Source organism: Chlorocebus sabaeus, chromosome 6 (genome assembly GCF_047675955.1).
Source record: "Chlorocebus sabaeus isolate Y175 chromosome 6, mChlSab1.0.hap1, whole genome shotgun sequence".
Classification (NCBI taxonomy): Eukaryota; Metazoa; Chordata; class Mammalia; order Primates; family Cercopithecidae; genus Chlorocebus; species Chlorocebus sabaeus.
In genome coordinates this window covers 60,773,526-60,797,213 of record NC_132909.1, presented here as the reverse complement: position 1 = coordinate 60,797,213, position 23,688 = coordinate 60,773,526, and the positions used below count along the sequence as shown (strand labels likewise).

At 59.4% G+C, this 23,688-nt stretch overlaps 1 protein-coding gene and 1 long non-coding RNA gene across 3 annotated transcripts; one reads left to right on the top strand and one right to left on the bottom strand.

Moving 5' to 3' along the window:
• Nucleotides 1–1,207: 1,207 nt before the first annotated feature.
• Nucleotides 1,208–22,377, bottom strand: KLF16 (KLF transcription factor 16). The gene is made up of 3 exons (XM_007994662.3): nt 21,814–22,377; nt 10,725–13,560; nt 1,208–10,363 (listed from the first exon to the last, which is right to left on the bottom strand). The coding sequence occupies exons 1-2, from the start codon at nt 22,268–22,270 to the stop codon at nt 13,259–13,261; spliced, it is 759 nt and encodes a 252-aa protein (XP_007992853.1). The 5' UTR covers nt 22,271–22,377; the 3' UTR covers nt 1,208–10,363; nt 10,725–13,258.
• LOC103233622 (uncharacterized) lies at nt 10,285–20,797 on the top strand. 2 transcript variants are annotated; one of them, XR_012093277.1, is made up of 4 exons: nt 10,285–10,388; nt 10,711–10,800; nt 13,780–13,821; nt 20,545–20,797. It is a non-coding gene; the product is annotated as an uncharacterized lncRNA (long non-coding RNA). The 2 variants fall into 2 exon arrangements; XR_005239063.2 differs by lacking the exon at nt 20,545–20,797 and adding an exon at nt 18,062–18,239.
• Nucleotides 22,378–23,688: the final 1,311 nt, after the last annotated feature.

The following is a 23,688-nucleotide window of genomic DNA, read 5'->3' as shown; positions in this document are numbered from 1 at the left end:
TTCCATGGGGAAGGTGGGATTTGTGTGGTTTTAAAGAAAATTAGGGACCGGGCATGGTGGCTCTCGCCTGTAATCCCAGCACTTTGGGAGCCCGAGGCGGGCGGATCACTTGAGGTCAGGAGTTCGAGACCAGCCTGGTCAATATGGTGAAACCTCCGTCTCTATTAAAGATATAAAAATTAGCTGGGCATGGTGGCACGCACCTGTAATCCCAGCTGCTCGGAGGCTGAGGCAGGAGAATCCCTTGACCCTGGGAGATGGAGGTTGCAGTGAGCCAAGATTGCACCACTGCACTCCAGCCTGTGACAGAGCGAGACTGTATCTCAAAAAAATAAAAAATAGATAAATAAAAGATGAGGGAGCCAAGCAGGTTTCTGGAGGAAGGGCATTCCAGGCAGAGGCCACAGCCCTTGCAAAGGCCATGCGGCAGGACTGTGTCTGGTGTGTTGGAGGAGCAGCAAGGAGGCTGGTGTGGCTGGAGCAGAGTAAGGAGGGGGAGAGGAGGAGGGAAGGGCAGAGAGGACGGGGCAGGTCGTGCAGAACCCTATGGACTTCAGGGAGGACTTGGGCTTTGACCGTGAGGGGAGTAGGAGCCATGGAGGGTTGCGGGCAAAGGAGGAACCAGACTTGCCCCAGGTGCTCACGGACGCCCTCTGGTGGCGGTGAGGACAAACCGTGAGGGCACCGGGTGACCAGGGCGAGGGTGATTGCACTGGTTTAGGTGAGTTGTAGCGAGACGAGACTGTCACGGTGGAGGCCCTTACAGCAAGGAAAGGTGGCCGGATTCTGGATCTATTTTGAAGGTAGAGCCCAGGGAGTTTTCAGATGGGCCAGATGTGGGTGGTGAGACACACAGTCCTTGGGGAGTCACCCTGGACTCCCCAAGGATTTTGACCTTGCAGGATGGCACTGCCTTCGACTGAGGGGGCATGGCAAGGGCAGCCTGAGGGCGGGAAGGACGCCCAGGAGGGTCGGGGTCCCAAAGGCACCAAAAGGATGGCGCTGTTTCTGGGCACGTCTGTGTGTTGTGGGTGGGGCACTGTAATTTAAAAGCCTAATGCGAGTATGTCCGTCAGAGATTGAAGCGTGAGGCTGTGAGTGTAGACACCACATTCTAGACATTTTGCTTCAGAAGGGCAGAATACCAGGCAGGTGATTTATCTAATTCCTTTTAGCCAGGAAAGAGTTAGGCGCTGGAGGCAAGTGGTAGAAAAGAAAGAACTTTATTGACCAACAGGTCAAGGCTCTTGGGCGAGGTTCACTGGTCCTCTCAGTGGGGCCAGGGAAGTCGCACCGGCGCTCTCGGGTGAGGTTCCTCGGTCCACAAGCAATGGGGCCAGGGAAGTTCGCGCCAGTGCCTGCCGGCCACGACTTTTATATCCTGGGCTTGGAAATGGGAGGGCAGTGGGTGGGATAAGGGCATGCCAGGGACGTCTCCGTAGTAAGTTTCTGTTTCCTCAAATTGTCCTCACCTCACGCCTGCTCCGTTGGTCTGCTTTTTTCCCGGGCACGGGCTGCATTTTCCCACGCGCGGGTAAGTTGGATGATGAAGAACCTGGTAGTAGGGGCTGCGTCTTTTCTGTTCACCTCCCTCCATCTTGTCCTTTTCCCCTTCACCCAGACAGTCCAACATCTTATTGATTATAAGAATCTGGGGCGCCGTGGTCTGTCTGGCTGCTTCCTGCTGTTAAGGGGTGTAGTTAGGGTCTGAGGTTGGCAGTTGGGTGTAGGGATGCAGGAGCATTTGATTGAAGGTGACTCGGGTGATTTCTTGGATCCTGGCTCGGAGAAATTTTATTAGAATAGGAGCAAGACATAACATAAGACAGAGGATTAGTATGGGGATTAGGAATGGAAGCATCTGCTGTACTACAGGTAGCAGCCATACTGGTGGTCCGGGGGTTAAGGGGGCGTTAAATTTCTGAAGCTCCTTTTGGATTCTGTTTAATGTTTGGACATTGGTGTCAACTAGGCCTGATTCATTTATGTAGTAGCAACACTCCTCCCCTAGGAAGAGGCATGTTCCTCCTTTTTCAGCTGTAAGATCTAATGCCCGCCTATTTTGTGCTGCCACTTGAGCTACTGATGTAATTTGGCGATGCAAGGAGGCCAGGCTTTCGGCTGAAGCCTCTATGGCTTCCTGGAGCTGGGTACAGAGGGTCTGTGTGGACTGGACTGAGTGGGCAAGCGCCCCTGTGGCTAGTCCGGAGGCTATTAAGGAGGATGCTAAAGAAACCCCAATGACCATGGGAAGAAAAATAGCCCGCTTTTGGATTTTATTGTTGGAGGTGGTAAGTTGTGAAGTCAGTTCGAATACTTCTCCTTTGGTATATAGGGTTAGGCTAGGAACTAAAGACACCGGGATGCAAAGGGATTGGCTGATGGATGTATGGTTAAGAATTTTAGAGACAGTTTGATTACACCAAAAGTAACCTCCAACGGGAGCTGTCTGGGTCCTTGAAAGCAGTGGGTAAGGGAACTGCCACTAAGGGGGCTCTTTCAAGAGCAGCACAGAGGAAGCAGTGGGAAAGATTTGTTATGTTATGGCCGGGCGCGGTGGCTCACGCCTGTAATCCCTGCACTTTGGGAGGCCGAGGCGGGCGGATCACGAGGTCAGGAGATCGAGACCATCCTGGCTAACACGGTGAAACCCCGTCTCTACTAAAAAATACAAAAAATTAGCCGGGCCCAGTGGCGGGCGCCTGTAGTCCCAGCTACTCGGGAGACTGAGGCAGGAGAATGGCGCGAACCCGGGAGGCGGAGCTTGCAGTGAGCCGAGATGGTGCCACTGCACTCCAGCCTGGGCGACAGAGTGAAGACTCCACCTCAAAAAAAAAAAAAATGATTTGTTATGTTAGCTGTTTGTGTTAGGTTTAGCCCTTGACGGACAAGTTTTAACCATGAGAATGGGTCTTTTTTATTAGGGGGATTTAACTGCTCTTGTAGGTTTTGTTCCTGTGATTTTACAACTGAGGTTAAATTTTGTAGGACTTGTATATTTTTGGGGAGGGATTTTTGCTGGACAAGTGTCCTTTTTACTAGGAGGGTGGCAGTGGGATATGAGTCCCAAACGCCGCTTCCGTAAAGTCCTCCTTTTACTCCGTCCGTCCATCAGGAGTCCCAGGGGTCTTTTATGTTTAGATGATACTTAAGGGGGTCACTTCTTCCATCGTAAGTGAAGAGATATTTGCTGCTTAACTTTCTGTCATGTGTATTTAACTAGCATTGAATAGTGTATTTTACAATATTTGTATGGGCAACCCAGATTGGTTTGTTGCCAAGTTTTTACAATTGTATTCTGTCTGGTCACGTAGGAAACGGATGGATGGTTGAGCCCATCTATCAGCGACGGAAGTTAGGGAGAAATTTATGGAAAGAGCAGATTGACAGCCTTGAGGTGAGCAGTCTGCAGTGCCTTGCAGAACTGTATGTTGCTTGTTGTTGGAGGACCAAGTTTCAGTTATGGAGAATCTCCATATAAAGGTTGGGTTAGTAATTGCTGTTGGAACGTAGAAGGAGGATAGTAATAAAAGTGAATGAGAAGACTTCATCTTCTGAGTAAGCGTAGAACGCGCCTTGCCACTGGAGGTGTTCTACAAAGGTGAGTAGGCAAGAGAACCACTGTGTTGGGCTGGGGTCTGGGGGCAAATAGAGATCTGGTGTGATGTGTTGAAACTCTGCCAGATTTGTGTACAGTATGGTGAGGAATCGGGATAGTTGTAAAAGGCCTGGAAACGTGTTAATTAGGGAAGTTTGGTGAGCTTGAGGCGGGTGGGGGTGAGTTTAGTTGATTCCCACTTGTCGCCTTCTGGCGGGGGCCTCTTCAGTTGTGATATGTGGACCCAGTGTGTGAGGCCTAATAGCTTGGCTGCTGTGTGTGTGGATAGGAGGACAGTACATGGGCCTTTCCACCTGGGCTGGAGGTCTTTGGCCTGGATGTTCTTTAAGTATACTTGATCACCTGGGCTGAGAAAGGTGTGTGGATTATAAGTGCCCATCGGAGGCGGGTGTGCTAGTTCTGCATGCTGTCTTAGTAGTTGTCTCAAAAGAGTTAAGTATGGAAGGTAATTTGCCAGTGGAGAAGAAAGCGTAGGCAGCTGTTGTAAGGTGAGGGGTCGGCCGTAAACTAGTTCGAATGGACTGAGGCCTGTTGGACTTCACGGGGCGGCCCGCAGCCGGGTTAAGGCTAGAGGCAGGAGGGTTACCCAGGACTGTCGAGTCTCGAGTGAGAGTTTGGTGAGTTGTTGTTTGATTAGCCCGTTGGCTTTTTCTACTTTACCTGAGGACTGGGGTCTATAAGGGATGTGGAGTTTCCAGGTGATGTGGAGGAGGGCTGCCACCTGTTGGACTACCTTGGAGATGAAGGCTGGGCCATTGTCAGACTGGAGGGTGAGTGGGAGGCCGAACCTAGGAATAATGTGTTCAGTGAGAATGGAGGCCCCTATATTGGCAGTCTCTCCTGTGGATAGGCCTCTATCCATCCTGAAAAGGTATCAACGAGGGTTAAGAGATATTTGAATTTTTTATGTTTTGGCATGTGGGTAAAATCAATTTGCCAATCTTCGCCTGGTTGGTGTCCTCTGAGTTGGTGACTTGGGTGGGAGTCGCGTAACGCGCCTTGAGGATTTGACTTGAGGCACGTGGAGCGCTGTTGGTTGATTATAATTAGGTGTTTCATGAGTGTAGGGCAGTGGATAAGGGGGCTTAAAAGGTTATATAGAGCTCTGGGTCCTATGTGTAAGGAATTATGTATGTCTCTTAAGACAGTGTGGAGTTGTGTTTTAGGAATAACTAATTTATTACTGATGTAAATCCAATTGTCTGTGGCTAGTCTGGCTGTTGAGTCTTGTAATAGTTTGTTTTTTTCTTCCTGGGTGTAATTAGGGGTATATTGGGGAGAAAGAAAACAAACAGAAGGAAGTGTAGGGGTGGATAATGCAGCAGCCGATTTGGCAGTGGCGTCAGCAAAACTGTTGCCAGCTGCCACCGGGTGAGATGGAATCTGATGACCTTTACAGTGTATGATGGCTGCTTTGGAAGGTGCTGATAAAGCGTCTAGCAGTTTAAGTATTTGCTTTTTGTTGATTATGGGGGTACCACAGGTGGTTAGGAACCCTCTTTCTTTCCAGATGACAGAATGGGTGTGTGCAATTACAAAGGCATACTTAGAATCTGTGTATATGTTTACTGTTTTTCCTCTAGATAGGAGAGCCCTAGTTAGTGCGATAAGCTCCGCCTGCTGTGATGTTGTTCCTTGTGGTAAAGGCTTAGCTTCTAGGACAGTGGATGATGTAACTACCGCGTATCCTGCCTGTCTGTTTCCTTGAGAATTTATAAAGGAACTGCCATCCACAAATAGGGTTAACTGTGGGCTCTCCAAGGGTTGGTCATGTAAATGTAAGTGACTAGGTGGTTGGGCCTCTAAAAGTTCTGGACAGGAGTGTTCAGTATGGGGTTGTTTGAGAGGGTTGGGGAGTAAGGTTGCTGGATTTAGAGAGGAGCAGACTCCTAGGGCAATGGTAAGAGTCTTCTATGAACAAGAGGTGGAAAAGTTGGAGCCTGGACGGGGTTAGGTAGCTGATACTTTTGTGGGAAATAAGGTCTTGAAGGCGGTGGGTAGAGAAGACTGTCAGGCTGCAGCCTCTGATGAGTTTCTTCGCTTCCTGGGTTAGACAGGCTGCTGTTGCTAGGGCCCGAAGGCAGGGCTGCCACCCTTGTACAGTGGGATCTAATTGTTTGGATAGATATGCCACAGGACGGTATGTGGTACCTACAGGTTGGGCTAAAAGGCCAATAGCAACTTTTTGTCTTTCATCTGTGAAAAGCTGGAAGGGGCGTTGGAAGTCTGGGAGTGAGAGAGTAGGATGTGAGAGAAGGCAGTTTTTTAGGTGAGTGAAATGTTTATAGATTAACTTTGGGTTAGACAAAGGTCCTTGGGGAGTCTCGACAGCTGCATATAGAGGTTTAGCCAAGATTCCGAAATTAGGAATCCAGTGTCTGAAAAACCCTACTAGGCCTAGGAAGGATTGGATTTCTTTAGTTTCTTGGAGAGGAGAAAGATTTTGTATTAAACGGTCTGTGGTGAGCGAGCGCATTGTGGGAGTGATTTCAATGCCTAAATATATGACACATTGTTGTGAGAGTTGAGCTTTGTGTTTGGATACTCGGTAGCCTCTGGATCCTAGATGATTAAGGAGGATTGCAGTGTCTAAAAAGAGTCCTGTCTCGTGGGACTGCAGAGTAGAAGGTCATCTACATATTGGAGAATTTTACTATTTGTAAGAGGACAGGAGGCCAAGTCTTTTGCAAGGGCTTGCCCAAAGAAATGGGGGCTATCTCGGAACCCTTGGGGAAGCACTGTCCATGTCAGCTGGGTGGAGGCATGGGTGTCTGGGTCTTCCCATGTAAAGGCAAAGAGACACTGACAGTCTGGGTGTAAGGGAATAGAGAAAAATGCATCTTTTAGATCTAGCACAGTAAAGTGTGTTGTGTTAGATGCGATGAGAGAGAGAAGGGTATAGGGATTGGGAACTACTGGATGGGTGGGGCAAACAGCCTCAATGATAAGACGAAGATCTTGCACTAAAAGTCCCATCTGCCTTCTTTACAGGTAGGATTGGGGTGTTACAGGGAGAATGAGTGGGGATGAGGATGTGTTGGCTGAGTAACCTAGTAATGATTGGTTTTAGTCCTCCTAAGTGTTGTGGAGAGAGAGAACTGTGGGCAGGTTGGAAACTGAGATGGGTTTTTTTTTTTTTGAGACAGAGTCTCACTCTGTCACCCGGGTTGGAGTGCAGTGGCCGGATCTCAGCTCACTGCAAGCTCCGCCTCCCGGGTTTACGCCATTCTCCTGCCTCAGCCTCCTGAGTAGCTGGGACTACAGGCGCCCGCCACCTCGCCCAGCTAGTTTTTTGTATTTTTTAGTAGAGACGGGGTTTCACCATGTTGCCAGGATGGTCTCGATCTCCTGACCTCGTGATCCGCCCGTCTCGGCCTCCCAAAGTGCTGGGATTACAGGCTTGAGCCACCGCGCCCGGCCTGAGATGGGTTTTTAAGTTTTATGAGTATTGGTGGATGATGGTCTGCCATGACAGGAGTGGAGGTGTCCCACACTTGGGGGTCCAAAGGAATGGGGAAATTAGGGAAAGGGTTAGTGGGGTTGTTGGAGTCATTTGAGTTAGTTAATACTAGAAGTAGATGGCAGGCGGGGTGGGGGGAGCTAGTAGGAAGGGAGATACAGGCTTTCAGTTGACTTAGGATATCTCGGCCTAGTAGAGGAGTGGGGCATGAGGGGATGATGAGGAACGAGTGTGCAAAATAGTTATTGGCCAGGCAGCAATTAAGAGGTGGTGTTCTAAGAGGACTAGATGGAGTGCCTCCAACTCCTATAACTGAAATATGAGATGGGTGACTAGGTCCACTAAATGATGGCAAAACAGAGTGGGTAGCCCCTATATCCACAAGAAAAGAAACTGGCTTACCCACTACCTGAAGAGTTACCCGAGGCTTGGGCGAGGGTGATGGGGGTCCCCGAGTCCAGGCGCTTTCAGTCGTCGTCTAGGTGTAAGAGCTGGAAGGAGCTCCCAGGGTCCTGAGAAGGGACACCACGTTGAGACGCTATGCCCGTTTTCAGGGTGGGGCAATCTGACTTCCAATGCCCTTCTTCTTGGCAAGCCAGGCAGGGTGTGGATGGCGGACGAGGATTGGGACAGTGACTTGCCCAATGTCCGCGTTTGCCACACTGAAAACACGGTTGTGTTGGACCTGAAGTGCCGCACTTATAACAGGCCCCCTTTGTTGCCTTAGTAGGCTTACCTCCCGGTCTGGGATTGAGATTAGGTTGCAGCGCTGCCGCTAGTGCTTGCATTGAGGGCTGCCTTCTGTTTGGCCCCATTTTGTCTCTGGGCCTCAGCTGTCTCTTCTCACGAATTAAAAACTTTAAAAGCTAGCTTGACTAAATCTTGGATGGGGGTCTGAGGACCATCTTCGGCTTTTTGGAGTATTTTCCTAATATCTGGGACTGATTGTGAAATAAAGTAAGATGCCAAGATAGTGGCCCCGGCTGGGGAGGCTGGGTCTAATCGGGTATACTGGGTTAAAGCCTGTTAGCCTATTTAAGAATGTGGCCGGATTTTCATCTGGACCTTGAATAATTTCTTTTAATTTATTAAAATTAACTATTTTGTTTGAGGCCGCCTGCATACCTGCCAGGAGGCATTGGGTCATGATGTCTCGACTTCGGCGACCCGGCTGGCCTACTTGGTAGTCCCATTCTGGCTCAATAGATGGGACTGCTTGTTCCCCTACTGGAACAGCAGCATCCGTTAAGTGTAACTGATCTGCATGCTGCCTGGCTGCCGCTAGGATGCACTCTCGCTCCTCAGGGTTTAGAGTAGAGGTAAGAATGACATGGAGGTCGTGCCAGATTAGATTGTAGGCCTGGCACAGGTACCTGAATTCTTTGGTATAAACCGTAGGGTTGGCAGAGAAGTCTCCTAAGCGTTTTTCAATCTTGGAAAGATCTGCTAGTGAGAAAGGGACATGGACCCTGACTACACCTTCTGCACCGGCCACCTCACGTAGGGGGGGCAGAACCGTAGGGGGTTGAGGGGTAGGAGTGGGGGTAGGAGCAGGGCCTGAACAATTTTTGGAACGGGTGTGAGAGGATATGGGTGAATCAAGGTGGCGAGAGGGAGGTGCTGAGGGGGCGGGGAAAGGGGCGGCAGGTGGAGCCAAGGTGGAGGTGGAAGTGGAAGGGGGCGGAGTATAGGGTGGAAGAGGAGGGGAGGCGGCTGCTGGAGGTCTGAAATGGGAGTTTGCAGGTGGACAGGATGACTCCTCTTTGTCCGACCCCACGGGGACCCCAGCCCTGGCCAACATAACTTGGGCTAAGGAGCATTGACTACATAAGTCTGGTCGAGAGCATAAATCCCAAAATCCTTGTATATAATTTTTTTTTTTTTTTTTTTTTTTTTTTTTGAGACGGAGTCTCGCTCTGTCGCCCAGGCTGGAGTGCAGTGGCCGGATCTCAGCTCGCTGCAAGCTCCGCCTCCCGGGTTTACGCCATTCTCCTGCCTCAGCCTCCCAAGTAGCTGGGACTACAGGCGCCCGCCACCTCGCCCGGCTAGTTTTTTGTATTTTTTAGTAGAGACGGGATTTCACCGTGTTAGCCAGGATGGTCTCGATCTCCTGACCTCGTGATCCGCCCGTCTCGGCCTCCCAAAGTGCTGGGATTACAGGCTTGAGCCACCGTGCCCGGCCCCTTGTATATAATTTATTTCAGACCACTTGCCTAGGCGCCGGCAAAAATTGCCAAGGTCGATTAAAATATTACGATCTAGGGTGCCTTCAGGCGGCCATTGGGACCGATTGTCTAGTTTACATTGCGGCCACGCCACAGTGGAGAGGAAAATCAGTCGCTTTCACTTTAGATCCTGCTCTAATTGTAGGTTTTTTAGGTTGCCTAATAAACACCCTAAAGGGGTGTCTCGCGGAATTTTGGACTGGGGATTACCCATTGCCTTTCTTTGGCTAATGGAAACCGGGCTCTGGCTGACTCCAAAGCATCCTTTGGAATCACTAGAGACCGGCGGCTCGTGGAGCCGTAAGTGGATGGAGAGACTTCTGAGCAGACGTCTCTGTCTCAAAAGGCTTCCTATGGGTCACCTGGTGACCTCAAAAGTGGCCTTGGGCCTGCGCAGGACTTCTTGGCCAAGGAGTGGGAAAGAAAGACAAAGGGCACTTACCCCAGGAGATTCTAGAGGAATGGATGGGTAGAAAGCGGTTCTTTGGGTCCTGGTCCGTCCGCGGCGTGGAAGGAGGAGGCTCCCCGGACCTTGGGGGACCCTGAGGAGGGGTCTCCTCCCGGGTTTCGGCACCACCTGATTTATCTAATTCCTTTTGGCCAGGAAAGAGTTAGGCGCTGGAGGCAAGTGGTAGGAAAGAAAGAACTTTATTGACCAACAGGTCAGGGCTCTTGGGCGAGGTTCAACCGGTCCTCTAAGCGGGGCCAGGGAAGTCGCGCCGGCGCTCTCGGGCGAGGTTCCTCGGTCCACGAGCAACGGGGCCGGGGAAGTTCGCGCCGACGCCTGCAGGCGGCGACTTTTATATCCTGGGCGTGGAAATGGGCGGGCAGTGGGTGGGATAGGGGCGTGCCAGGGGCGTCTCCGTAGTAAGTTTAGGTTTCCTCAGATGACGTCACGTCGCGCCTGCTCAGTTGGTCTGCTTTTTTCCCGGGCGCGGGCTGCATTTTCCCGCGCGCGGGTAACTTGGATGATGAAGAACCCGGAAGTAGTAGGGGCTGCGTCTTTTCTGTTCTTCTTCCTCCATCTTGTCCTTTTCCCCTTCACCCAGACAGCAGGAGCTGGAGGGGCGCGAGAGTCCCGGGGGTAATGTTTGTGGGGCGTCCGGTAGAATGGGAGGATGGGTGGGGTAGGATTGGGGGTGCACGAGAGAGGCTGTCCTCGAGTAAAGCCGAGAATTCGCCGCCCAGGTTGGGGAGGAGTCTGGCGTGAGCCGGCGCCGACCACCCCCTTCCCCCGGCAGGCTGCAGGCCAAGCCCCCGGGCTCAGCAGGTGTGTAGGAGGGGCCTGCCCTGCCCCACCCCAGCCCCGCCGGCCTCCAGGCTCTAGGGAGCGCTGGAGTCCGGGGTGGTTTTTCCTGGGGAGGGCTTCAAAGCTCTCACCGCCCCCTCTTCCCAATTCCCACTAGGGGAGCTGGCATACAGTAGGCGCTCAATACAGGAGCACGGGAGCCTGGGAGGCGGCTGGGGGATCCTCCGTGGGAGCCTGTCCCGCGCCGGTGAGCAGCCCCGGGGGCGCGGGCTCCCCCATCCCCTGCGGCACCGGAAGGGGAGGGCGGCGGACGCCCCCGGGCGCCATGTCACCGTGCCTCGGTTGCCAGGCAACGGGGCGGGCGGGAAGCTGGGCGGGGGGCGCAGCTGCGCTAGGGCGTGGGTGACACCCGGCGGGCGCAGCGCGCGCTGTTGCAGGCAGCCCCCTCCGCGGGGCTTAGGGCTAGGGGCAGGGAGGGCATTTTGTGTCTCAGCCAGAGGGGCCTGGCCAAGACCCTCTTCACTAGCCCGCTGCCTCAGTTTCCCCACGAGATGGATGAACTTGGGGACGCACTAGTGGGTGGGACAGAGGGGTTCAGAGCGTGCCCACAGGCTGGGGACTGGCACGGGAGAGACCACACACACACACTGGAGTAGGGTTTAAAAAGGGGCTCGTTTAATTAATTAAATACAAGGATGAGGCCAGGCAGGGTGGGGGAGGAGCGCCACCCACGGAAAGCACACGCCCCTTGGAGCCACCTCCCCTGCAAACGGCTGGAACCAAGTCCCAGTGACCAGCGGCTCCTGGGGGAGTGGAGGAGTGGACGCAGGTCTCTCCAGGCCCCTGGACACTGGAGAGGGGCCCGGTTAGACAGTTCTGGAACCCACAGCCCTACCCTCCCCTGCTCCAGACAGGCCCCGGCCAGGGCTGGGGCCAAAAAGACACTAAAGGAAAACGGGGCCCCAGTCCCCCACCCACCCCCACAGACTAAGGCATCTCACTAGCGCTGCCAGAGGAGGGGTTTGAGGCTAGGGACAGAGAACACAGAGAGCAGAGGGCTGGATGGGGCAGACCCTCCGAGCCCAGCTCCAGAAGGGCGTCCCCTGCCTCCCTCCCCGCAGGACCCCAGGCACCCATCCCTGGATCCTGCCAGGCCGGGGCTGGGTCCAGGTGCACACCAGTGGCCATCCAAAGCCCCCCTGCCCCCAAGCGAGATGCAGGAAGGTTCTGGAACAAAGGGGGGTACCAAAAACCTCCTGCAGCCAACAGTGAGGGGATTCACCTTTCTGGGTCTTGGACGTGGAACCTAGGACCCTTCTCATTCCGGGCTGGGGAGTCCTCAATACCCCCCAAGAGGAAATGCAACCCAGACCACAGCAGGACGACCCCTGGCAAGGACACGAAGGTGGCCCCCGAGGGACAAGTCCCCACCCACCCAAGTTCAGCTCAGAGACCCCCCCACACACACACTCACACCCCCTGAGGATGCCGGACCACCCACGGGGGCCCAGAAAAAAGGAATCCGTGCCTGAAAAAATATTCTACCCGGTGCAAAAAAAACGAACTACCCCAGGAGGCTGCACAGCCAGCCCACTGTTTCCAGTCCACGAGGCAGGACCTCGACCACGGGCCAGGGCCCACCTCTTCCAGGCACCCAGGAGAAGGAGGGGAGGTCGGGGAAGCAGGGCCTGGCCAGGCTGCAGCCCACGCCCGGAAGAGCCTGCAACCCTGGTGGGCATGGGCTCTACGGCCCCACCTGCAGGCCAGGGAGGGCAGTGCGGCCCAATGGCTGCAGGTCCTTAAGGGAGTTGATTGTCACGTGATACCGCAAAGGCCAAAGTCGGCAGGGCAGGGGCTAGAGGGCCAGGCCCAGTGCCAGCCTCCCCTGCAGCCTCTCTCTCCCACCCACCCAGAGAGGGGGAGCTAGGAGAGAGGAGAGAGGAAAATAAATAAGCCAGCATTCCCTCCTGACCCCGATATCCGCCTCCCACCTCCCAACCTCCACTGAGTCAAATGTTCTTTGGAAGAACCCAGAGGTCCCCTCCCTCCCCATCGCAGGTCTCAGAAGCAAGACCTAGAGCCCCTCCGGGCATCCTAACGTCTCCCCGCTCCTGGCTCTACCCCCAAGGTCTGGGGGGATGGGCAGCCCCTAACGTGGGCAGAACCTGTGGACACCTGAGATTGAGTACCCGAGTGGGGGGCGGCCGGGCTGCACCCCCGTTTCCCTGAACTGCTCCCATGGCTTTCGGTGGGGTGGGGTAGGGTGGGGAGAGGCAGGGGCCGTGTCAACCCCCAGCTCCTCTATGGCTGTCTGCACGCTTCATCCCAACCTGCAGGGATGAGGCAGGGGGTGCCTTCCCTGGGCCAGCTCCCAGAAGTCCACTCCACCCCCGCAAACCCCACCCCGGGAGGCGGGCAGCAGGGGGTGGTGGAGAGGAGAGGGGGGGCCCCGTTGCACAGATGGGAAGAAAGTTAGTATCATGGCTATTTACAGACACAAGCCCCCATCACCTGTCCTGAGAGCCACCTCTGAGGTCAGGCAGACCCAGGTCCAGTCTCAGGCCCCCTCCTTGCTCTCTGGAGGGGGGCAGGGGTGTCTTCAGGGTTTGCCCACAGCTGGAAGGGGACTGGGCTCCCCGTGGGTCCTCACTACACCCCTGGATGGCAGAAGCATCCTGGTGGTCAGGGTGGGCTGGACGAGGGCCCTACAGGCCTGCAGGGGCTGGGCTGGGCGCGGGGCTGGGCGCAGGGCTCCCGGCCAGGCTGCAGGGCAGCGAGTCGCTGGGAGAGGTACTGCGGGCACCAGGGCGCCGGAGCAGGTCCGGGTGGAAGCCGGGGTGGCGGCGGGCGTGCTTGGCCAGGTGGTCGCTGCGGGTGAAGCGCTTGGAACACAGAGGGCAGGAGAAGCGCTTCTCGCCCGTGTGTGTCCGGTGGTGGCGAGCCAGCTCGTCGGAGCGGGCGAACTTCTTGTCACAGCCCTGCCAGTCACAAGCAAAAGGGCGTTCCCCTGGACAGAGAGACAGAGACAGACAGCGGTCAGCGGCGAGGGAGATGACAGACACATTCCAGCAGATCCCAAAGGGTGGCGGGCATTTGTCCTGTGCTGTTTTAGAGGCTGAGTTCTGGGTGTGAATTTAAAACATGGAAAAGTGTAAAGAACATAACCCCTACCCACCCTCCGGTGGCCCCACATGAGACCCTAAATAATCCTCTTATTTCCCACCAGCTCTTAGAAAGGACTCTGCGGCGAGCCCAGAATCTGTTAACCGTAAGTAAGCCCCGCAGACCCCCAAGGCTGAAGCTCCCCAGGCCGGCGCAGCCTCTGGCCCCAGGCGGGACCCTGGCAGGGATTAGCAAAGGCCTCCAGTGTCTGTCCCAGGCACAGGCACGTTCAGAAGGCATGTTGGTCTTTCGGAGCACACAGGTCAGGCTGTCCCTGCCCCTCCCGAGGGACATTCAGGGGCCTCCCGTCTGTGCATGATCCCCTCCTTTTCCAAATGACCACCTGGGATGGGGGTACAATCATGGCAACTTCCCTAACTCTCCTGGCCCCTTCGAAGGCAGAGGGACGTCAGAGGAACCCGCAGGCACAGTTTCGGGGTGTGGTTAGATGGAAGGCAGGCAGGAAAGCTCGCAGGGAGGGGAGGGGGCGGGGTCTCCCGGGAAGGGGAGGGGCCTGGCTGGCTGGACTCGCCCCGCCCCCGCGGGACAGATGGCGCTGGGCAGGGGCGGGCCACCACCCGGCCACTTCCTCCACAGACCCCTCCCACAGCCAAGGCCGGGCCTCGCCCATCCTGCCCCTAAGCAGCCGTCGCCATCCTGGCCTGCCTGTGTGCTTCCACCCCGTGTGGGTCTTTGCTCGAGAACTCTGCCGCCTGACCCCCTCCCTTTAGCCAGGGTCTCACGCCCACAGCATGTGGCATCGCGATGTCAGCGTCTCCCCAGCAGATAGGGGTCTCCAACGACTGGGGAGGGACAGGTCAGTCCACTTGCACCCAGGGCCCAGTGCAGGACAAAGGGCCCTGCATCCCCGAAGCTCCCACCCTTTCGGGCCATGACCCGGGACCCTGGCATTCCCAGATGTTGTTCCCGACATCCCAGGGTTTTACAGGGTGGGTTGCGTGGATGGAGACTGAGCGCATGTGCCCCTCATGGCACTGATTGGAGCCCTGAGTAGCAAGAGAGACATCAGAACCAACTCCCCTGGGTGGCCCCAAAGCCTATCCGCAAGGAAGCCACAGCAGGGCCAGGGCGGCCAGGAGGGTGCTCAGCTGGTGGACTACAAACTGGGCAGCCCACGCCCAGCACTGGGGACTGCTCTTGCCCTGGGAGCACTCCCACCAGTCAGTGAAGAACTGCAGCCAGCCAGGGGCCTGGAAGGACCCAAAGCAGGGACCGTGGTGAGGGGATACAGAGCCAGCAGGAGGGGCACGGCCACACTCAGGGTGACCCGGTGACATCTCTGCTCTAAGATCAGGGACTGCCCTGGGGAGCCTGGCTGAGGTGGGGGACGGGAGGGTGAAGGGGTCTGCCCACTGAGGGGCACCAACGATCACTCGTGACCCGAGAAGAGCTGAAAGTTTACACCTTCCCTTCTCCCTTCCCATCCTTCCTCCCTGCCAAACGCTGACACCCTCAGCAAAACAGAAGACGGCAGACAGATACCAGCAGCCCCCCTCCCCAAGAGGTTGTGAGTCCAGGCGGCTGGAGAGGGGGAGAGAGCGACTGTCACCACGACCAACATTAGCCTCAAATCCGTGGGGCTGCCTGCTCCACACCCAAAGTCTCCCCCAAGCAACCCAGGATGCAGACAGCAGCAGCTGGGGTCGGGGGTCCCTCAGCTGGGGGCCGTCTACAACCAAAGCAAGAGGCGCAAAGCAGCCCTGGAAGGGACCCCACTCCCATCTCAACCACTGGGCCCTGACAGCTCCCAAGGGCCTCAGTCTGGGGAGGGGGTCTGGCTGTGGGAGCGCGCCTGGAGCAGACCACAGGATGGGGGCGCGCGCCCCTCCAGGGAACATGCCGCCGTGTCGCCATCTTGCAAGGCACAGGCGGGGAGGCGGCAGGAGGGAAGGGGGGACATCCCACGGCTGGGTGCCAGGCAGTCAGATGGTTCACTTCCCCTTTCAGGGCGGGGGGGCTGGTCCCCACTCCCTCTCCCCCAGTTCCAGTTTGCAAAGAGGAGCAGGTTGCCAAGGGGGGCGAGCGGGGCAGGGGCGCGCGGCCGCCGGGAACACAGCTGCCGCACGTAGCTCGGCGGCGGCGGGGACATCCGCAGCCCCAGCCGGCCCCGCTCACGTGGTCCCACTCCCGCCGGGGCCAGGGTCGCCTCGCCGGCCTGGGTGCCTGCCAGCCCCGCCCCGCTCTCAGAGACTCGGGCGCGCACGTGCCTCACGTGGGTGGCAGGGCAGGGGGTGCACGGGCTACCCACCCCCGCCGCGCTGGGCGAAGCGCGTCTGCGAAATGCCAGGCCCTGCCTCTCACACAATCCGCTCGCAAGGAGGGTGGGGTGAACTTGTGGGGGCCCAGAGTGCGCTGGCCCCCAGCCGGCCGGGCCCCCAGGTGCACAGCCACCCGACTGCTCGGCGCTACCGGGCCGGGACGCAGCCCCCGGAGGATGCGGTGGGTGGGGACAACGCGGGAGGGCGGAGTGGGCGGGGCCGCGGTGGACTTGACCCTCTGACTCAGGCTGGGCCCGGGTGAGCTCAGGACAGCCTCGGAAACAGGCAGGCTCTAGAAAAATGGAGGCCAGGAAGTCCTGGAAACCTGGCCCGGCCCCGTCTGAGCCGGCACAGGAGGGGCCTGGAGACGGGACTGCAGGACTGTGCCATAGGCCCTGGTTCCAACAGGGAAGCCTCACCTCCTGAGCTTGTCTGGGGGGGGCTTGGGTGGGGAGGGGAGCTGTGGCCGGCCGCCTGCCGGGGCACTCGTCCACCTCAGAGATGGGGTCGGGTCTGTAGGGGAGGGCACAGGTAGGGAAGACCAGCCCCAGCCGCAAAGCAAGCATTCCAGGAGAGCCAGGAATGTCTGGGGCCGGGGGAGGCCTCTTACCCACCCAGGGAGGGGCAGGGGCTCCTTAAGGTGATCCTTGAGCAGGTTCTATAGAACCTATAGGCAGCTGCTTCTGGGAGCCGCTGCAAAAAAGGGGGAACACTGGTGGTGAGGCCGCACCAGCCTGGGGGTGGGGTCTCGAATACCATCTGGGCCATAGCAACCCCCACACTCACTGTGCCCCCCAGCTCCCCTGACTTCCCAAAGCCAAAGCTTCCTGCCTCCCCCATCCCCACTCCTCCAGTAGACTTCCCCTTTCCAAACCCTCTGCTGTTCCCGCCAAACACACAGGCAGGCATACCAGCCCGTGTGTCCATCTCGAACCTCCCCATGTGCCACCCGCCAGCCAAATCCCATCGCCTTCGGGATCTGTCCAGACCCCACCCTGCCCCTCCCAGCTCACGCCTGGACTAGTGCAGTAGTCCAGCATCTCCCACCTGGGCCACCCAGACTGCGCTTAGCTTTCCTGAGCTCCGCCCTGGCCTAGGGTCAGAGCTGACAGCTGATCCTGCTGTTCGGAGCTTCTCTGAGCAGCACTGCCCCTCACAGTGGCCTGGTGCCCCCCAAGCGCCCTTGGTCAGCTTCTCTGTCCTTGTGCCAGGCTTCCAAAAACGCGCGCATCTTGTGGGTATAGTATCTGCACCCCTGCACTCCAATAGGAGCTGAAAGCAGGTACTTCATTCACAGCTGGGTCCCCAGCAATGCCCAGCCTGGCATACAGCAGGTGCTTAATGCATATCTGTGGAAAGGGAGAAGGCCTAGGGGATCAAGCTCTGGCTCCAACAAGAGCAACAGCAGATAATGTTGGCTCAGCATCTTGAATACCCCTGTCCTCCTCGCCCCCCGGCCAAACTATCACTACTCCCTTCTCCATAAAAGGAGGTCCACCTGAGGCCCAGCCCAGGCCAGGACCTCCTGACCTCCTGCTCCAGACTCTGGGTACCTGGGGGTAGGCAGGGGACAACGCCTCAACGGCCCTGGTGCCTGTGTAACCTCTATTCCAGAAATCGCCTGAGCCAGGGCGGCGCCCCCCGCCCCCACAGCCTGCCCCGCTGGTATCATCTGCCTCCTCCCCGCCGATCTGGGCTGTTTTTATCAGACAGCCTGGGTGGGGGTGGTGGTTATCGCCCCCCACAACCCTGGGGGAGCCCTCCCCCATCCCACTAGCTGGGGCACGTGCAGGCAGTTCCAGCTGCTCTCTACACTCTGCAGGCTCAAGAGGCGGTGGATGGGGGAGGGCAGTCCCTGGCCCCCTACCCCCCACCGCCTGTGGCCTGGCACTGCCCTGCCCCAGCTTTCCCCGGATAAGCTGCCAGTTCTCCCGAGCTCTGCCCACCAGCACTGCCATCCTGACCCTACAGGAGCTCATAGTTCTGCCTGGGGGTGGAGGGGAGAATGAGGTGGGGCATGGCTGTGTCCCCCTCTGGGCCTGTTTCCCCACCCACCTGTTCTCCTAGGGCCCTCTTCAGCAAAGGAGCAGAAACCCGGCAGGCGCTCAGACACTCCTCTGCACACCTGAGGAGTCTCCCTCCAACCCAGTGCATAGACCAGCACGCCTCGCTCCTCCCACATCTCGTCCTGCCCTCAACCCCTCTCTGATCCTAATCCCTTCTCCATAAACGGATTTGCCTCTGCAAAGCCCAGCCTGCCTCGAAGCCGCCCCCAGCGTCCCCACCCTTGGGATTAAGTGCAGGGCTTCACCTTGCCAAGGTGCCCCCTACCCACCTCAAGTCCCTACCTCCACAGCAGGCCCCAAAACCAGCACGTCCTCCCTCTCCCATTCCCTGTCCCACTCAGCCCAGTGGGCCTCAGGCTGCCTCCTCCAGGAAGCGTTTTTCGTCATCACTAGCATCCCCGTTGCCACCACCCCGCTGCCCCCGCCCCCACGAACACAGTTCCCTAAGTCCTGGGGTGCAGGGACTGGAATGCTCGGCGCTGGCCTGCAGCAGAGGCTCACCAAGACCTCTCAGGTGCAAATAAACAGGACTTCATGAGGGGATACAACCGGGGGTGACCCTGCAGCCCCCTGGGGGGCAACTGACAAGGTCTGGGGACATTTGTGATTGTCACGACTGGGGAGGGGGTGCTCCTGGCATGGGGTGGGTGGAGGCTGGGGACACTGCACAGCACCCTGCAGTGCCCAGAACAGCCCCTCCTCAGAAAACGATCAGGCCCTAAATGTCCTAAGTGCGGAGGAGAGAAGCCCTGCGTGAGAAGACCCATTCCAGGTCTGAGCCCCTCTCCTGGGGAGGGTGTCGGCAAACCCTCAGGAGGTGCAGGCTGACAGTGTGCCGGGCACTGGCATGCCGGGGGCGGGGGCCCCCTCCGGGGATGCAGGGGGTTTGGAGAGCAGGGAGCCGACAGCCAGCCTCTCCTCCCGCCCCCGCCCCAACTCGCTGGCTCGCTCACTCTCCGTAACCATAGCAACGGCGTCAACATCACCCACAGCTTCCAAAGTCCTTCCCCGCCCCACGCAGGGGAGAGAGAGCCCAGAGCCGGCCGGGCTAGGAATAGGGGCTGTGGGCCAGACCCAGCGGATGGGAGGTGCAGCCCTGCCCCCTGCTGCCCCCATGAAAAACATCCACTGCTCCCCAGGCCTCTTCACTCCCAGGGCCAAATGTGGCCAAGATAATGGGAGCGCCACGCTTCGCACCAGCGGGGCTCCTCCAGTGTGCCTCAGTTGGTTCATCTGTAAAAATGGGGCCAGGCCACGATGGGTGTTCCCTTTACAGAGGAGAAGCACCCCAGGCAGGGGTGGGTGGGGGCGGAACTTGTTCCCATTGGCCCCTGGGACAGCCCTGCAGCCCCCGGTTCCTCTGCGATCTTTCCTGGCCTCCACTCCATTCAGGGACAGCCCTGCAATGGGGCTCCCTCCCAAAAAAACACATGAACTTCCTGTCCCCCAAAACCAGCTTAACGGCAGCCATTCCCTCCCTCCTCCGGGAGCTGAAAAAACCAGAGCCCCTTCCACGAAAAGAAGCTGTTTGCACAGACCCTTTGGTGGCCCTGGGGGCTGGGGAGGCCTGGAAGAGGAGTCTGGAAAGCCACAAGTATCCAAAACCCTTTGGAAACCTAATCCAAGGTGCCTGGGCCTGGGACTGCCTTCTCAGTCCCCAAATCGTTACTGTGAAGGGGGCTTTGGAATGGGATGTCAGCAGGCTCCCAAGGGGTGGGGGAGGGTGCCAGGAGAGCCACCCTGCCCTCCCCCACCGCACAGAGTAGACGGTGGCGAATCATCAGCACATCTGCACCCCCAGGCCTCAGTTTATCACCGCAATCCCAGGATAACAATCCTGTCTTCCCAGGACTCCAAACCCATCCTTCCCCTCCCTGCTGGCTTAGGGACCGCCGCCCCCACTACCCAGGGGCCTATGGAAGCGCCTCTAGGGTGCCACTGTGGGAGGTGGCCATCCCATCCACTTAACCCAGAAACTCAGAAAACCCAAATGAAGCTCTCAGGCCACGCCATCTGGCATAGGAAGAATGACCTGGGTAGACAGGTGGGAGTCGCTTTCTCAACAGGCTCCCACTTCAGCCCCTTGTCTGTTCAGATCGGCAAACTCACCCCCAACAAGCCAGGGCATTCCTGGACCTCTGCCCGCCGCCCAGAGAGGCACCTCCCTTTCTGTTCCCAACGCTGCCTCGCCATCTTCACAGTCCCCCAGTGTCCCTCCCCGCGGAGATACACGGACCCTATTGCCCTCAAAAAGAGGTAACACCCGGAGACCCCTCCGCCGAGGGGTCCTCGCAGAAAACGCAGACCCCACCCAAGTCCTATCTTGACGCCCTTGGTTCCCGTCTGTGTCTCAAGGTGGGCAGAGCCTCCAGGCCCCTGGGACCAGGACAGGGACTGAGCAAGGGGTGGAAAGCGTGGAGAACAGAGAGGGGGGCAGCCTGCGGGCTACAAACCACCGCCCCCACCCGCCCTCCTGCTCTCCAGCCTCAGGCGTCCCAGCACGGCTCCCCACGCCCCAAGGATGAACCCTCAATTCTTCCACAAGGCATTCGTGGCCCCTGCTCACCTCAGCCTCACCACTCTGGACAACCTGCTTCCCTTCGGCCGCTCCACGTGTCCCTACAATCCGAGCCCACGGACCAAGCCCCCTTGGAGTATCCCGCTGCCCAAAACGGCCCCCGCTACGGCTATGAAATAAAAGACAGCATCACACTCTTGACAGAGATGAGAAAATTGAGACCCAGATCGGGTAGAGGTCCTCTGTTTGGTGGCAAGGCCAGAATGCCAAGCCCAAGTGCGGCCCGACAGGCTTCCCCCAGCCCCCCACCCTCCCCAGTAAGAGACAAGCACCTCTAATGCCCAAAACCAGGCCGGCCATCAAGGCCCACCGTCCCCTGTTCCCCAGTCCAAACTCCCAGTACAGAAGGTGGAATCCAAGGAGGAGATGGAGTGAAAAAATACGGCCAGACCCACTCGGCTCTCGGTTCCCCTCGCCGCCCCGGGGACTGCACTAGGAGGGGCGTTGGTGTAGCCGGAGCGCTCCCCGCTCCAACCCTGCGCACTTTCCCGAATCGCCTGCCAGATAGGGGTGAACAAACACGCCGGAGAAATACACATAGTGTGGACCTTCCTATAAAGTCCCCCCGCCCGAGACTCAGGCCCCAACCGGCGCTCCCAGCTGCGCCCTCCCCCTCGTTAAAATACAGAGAACGCAGAGAAAACGTGCCGGGCTCCCCCCATCCTGGCCCCACGCCAGGTGCTCCGCCGACCTCTGGGGAGAATCCGCGCGGCCACCCCGGAGGCGGCGACGCGGTTCCTCCTCCATTTTCATAGATAAGGAAACTGAGGCTGGGGGAGGGGGAGGACCCAGAACCCCAGAGCCGGATGCCCCAACCACAGTGCCCACCGCCCAGACCATAACGCAAAAGAAAAAAAACAAAAAACGGAACAAGGCCCAGAGAGAGAGAGAGGTGGCCTGCCCAGGAGTCTCACTCCCGCCCGCGGACCTCGCTGGGTCCCCGGAGCCCCAGCCACTGCAGCCGGGGCGGCCATCCCCTCGCCGCCCGACCGCGTGGCCGCCACGCCCCCCGCGCGCGCCCCACCCACCGAGGCCCCGCCCTGCCGGCCGGCGCGGCGGCGGCCCGGGCGCGCCCCCCTCCCCGCCCCCCACGCGCCACGCAGTTTCGGGGTCCTGGCGGGGGAGGGGGCTCAGCCGTCCGCCCCCGCGCGGCCCGGGATCGCGGCTGCGCTCACCTGTGTGCGTCCGCAGGTGCGACTTTAGGTGCGAGGACTTGTAGTAGGCTTTGGCGCAGTCCGGGAAAGGACAGCGGTGGCTCTTGGCGGCGGCGGAGGGCGCGGCGCCGGGGGCGCGGCCCGAGGACGGGGACGAGGCGGCTGAGGAGGAGGAGGCGGGCGAGGCGCCCCCCGGGGCGGCTCCGGGCCCGCCGCGCAGGTCGGCCAGGATGCTGGCGGCCAGCAGGTGGGGCGCCGCGGCGGCGACAGGGCCCGGGCCAGGGGCGGCGGGAGGCGGCGGGGGCGGCCCCGGGGTCCCGGGTGAGGCGGCCTCGCGGCGCGCCGCGCGCACATCCAGGCCAGCGGCGGGGCCCGCGCCCTCGGGGCCGGGCCGCCCGCGGTGCACCACCGCGCCCGAGGAGATGGCCATGAGCACGTCGGCGGCGAAGTAATCCACACACGCCACGGCCGCCGACATGCCGGGCAAGGGCGCGCGGCGCGGCGGGCGGAGCGGAGGCGGCGGGAGCGGCGCCCGTCCGGCCGGCGGCGGCTGCTCGAGTGCGGGAGGCGGAGGAGGAGGAGGAGGCCCGGCGCGCGCCGCCGCCGCCGCCCGCGCTCGGCCTGCCCCGCCCCGCCTGACGCGCCCTGACGCACCGGAGCCCGCGGGGGCGGCCACAGCCCGCCCCGCCCGGAGGACGCCCCCTCGGGGCGCCGCAGCCACGCCCCCCGCCCGCCGCGCCCTCCACCACTCTCCGAGCGCGGTCGCCGGGGGCGGGGCTCGGGCCGAAGGAACCCGCCCCCCGGCGCGCCCACTCAGGCCTCCGGGAGCGCCCAGCGTCTTAGGCCCGGAGCGCGCACTCCCAGCACTGGGGTGCAAGGCTGGGGAGCCCCGCCCCCTCCCGGCGCGCCCCACTCCAGCGCGCGCCCCCGGTGCCCTTTCCCGGAGCACCACCCCCCCAAGCCGGGGCGGGAGGCCGAGGACCCCGCCCCCTCTCCAGCATGCCCCTCCCTCCCAGAGCGCGCCCCGCCCCATCCCGGCACGCCCCTCCCTCCCAGAGCACGCCCCGCCTCCTCGCTGGCGCGCCCACCCCACGCCGGGGCGCGCGGCCGGCGGGAGCCCGCCCCCTCCCCGGATGGTTCCCCCCTGGCCTCGGGCGCGCCCCCGTTCGCGATGGAGGAGGGCTCCGATTCCCACGTGGCCGGGGTTGGGGGGTTGCGGAAGCGGCCGGCCCCGCCCCCAGGCCACGTGCGCGACCCTTCCCCCCTCTTATCCCGGCCTGGGGCCCTGCTTTGACCCCGCACCCAGGCATCTGCTCGTCCTCTTCTCTGGGGTTCCCCGTCGCCGCTCACAGAGCCCCTAGGAGCCTCCCGGCCGAGGCACCCGGTATCCCTCGCCCGCGGCGGGGCCCAGGAGGGTGGGGCAAGCCTGCGTTCGTTCCTCTTTTTGCACCCAGTTCCGGAGCTACTGGAGCGCGCCCCACTGGGGGTGGGGAGAGCCGGTTGGGTCCCAGAGGGTCGGGATAGGGGGACAGGAAGAGGTGGCCGAATGCAAAGGAAGGGCTAAGCTGCGGGCGCCTGAGCGGATCAGAGGTTCCCCGCCCTGCTGGGACACCGGGATCCGAGGCTTCTCTTTCCAGTCCCAGGCATCGATCCTTGGGGTTTGGACGGGAAAAGTGAGGCCAGGTATTGGGGCCTCCCGGACGCAAGGACGTCCAGACCAAGTTGTTAAATATTGGCGGGGACGATGGGGACGCCAGGGACGCGGATGGCCCAGTTCGCTGGCCCAAGGCGGCGGGGGCACAGAAACTGGGCGGCCCTTCTCGGTCGCAACCGCGCTCCCGCCCCTTCCCAGCTTCGGCGGGGCGGCGGGGCGGAGGGGGCCGCGCAGTGGCCGCA

Bases quoted from the DNA above. Each gene is read 5' to 3' on its own strand.
- KLF16 (XM_007994662.3), bottom strand. From the start codon at position 22,270: ATGTCGGCGGCCGTGGCGTGTGTGGATTACTTCGCCGCCGACGTGCTC. The intron at 13,561-21,813 runs GTGAGCGCAGCC...CTCTCTGTCCAG, and splicing joins GCACCTGCGGACGCACACAG to GGGAACGCCCTTTTGCTTGT.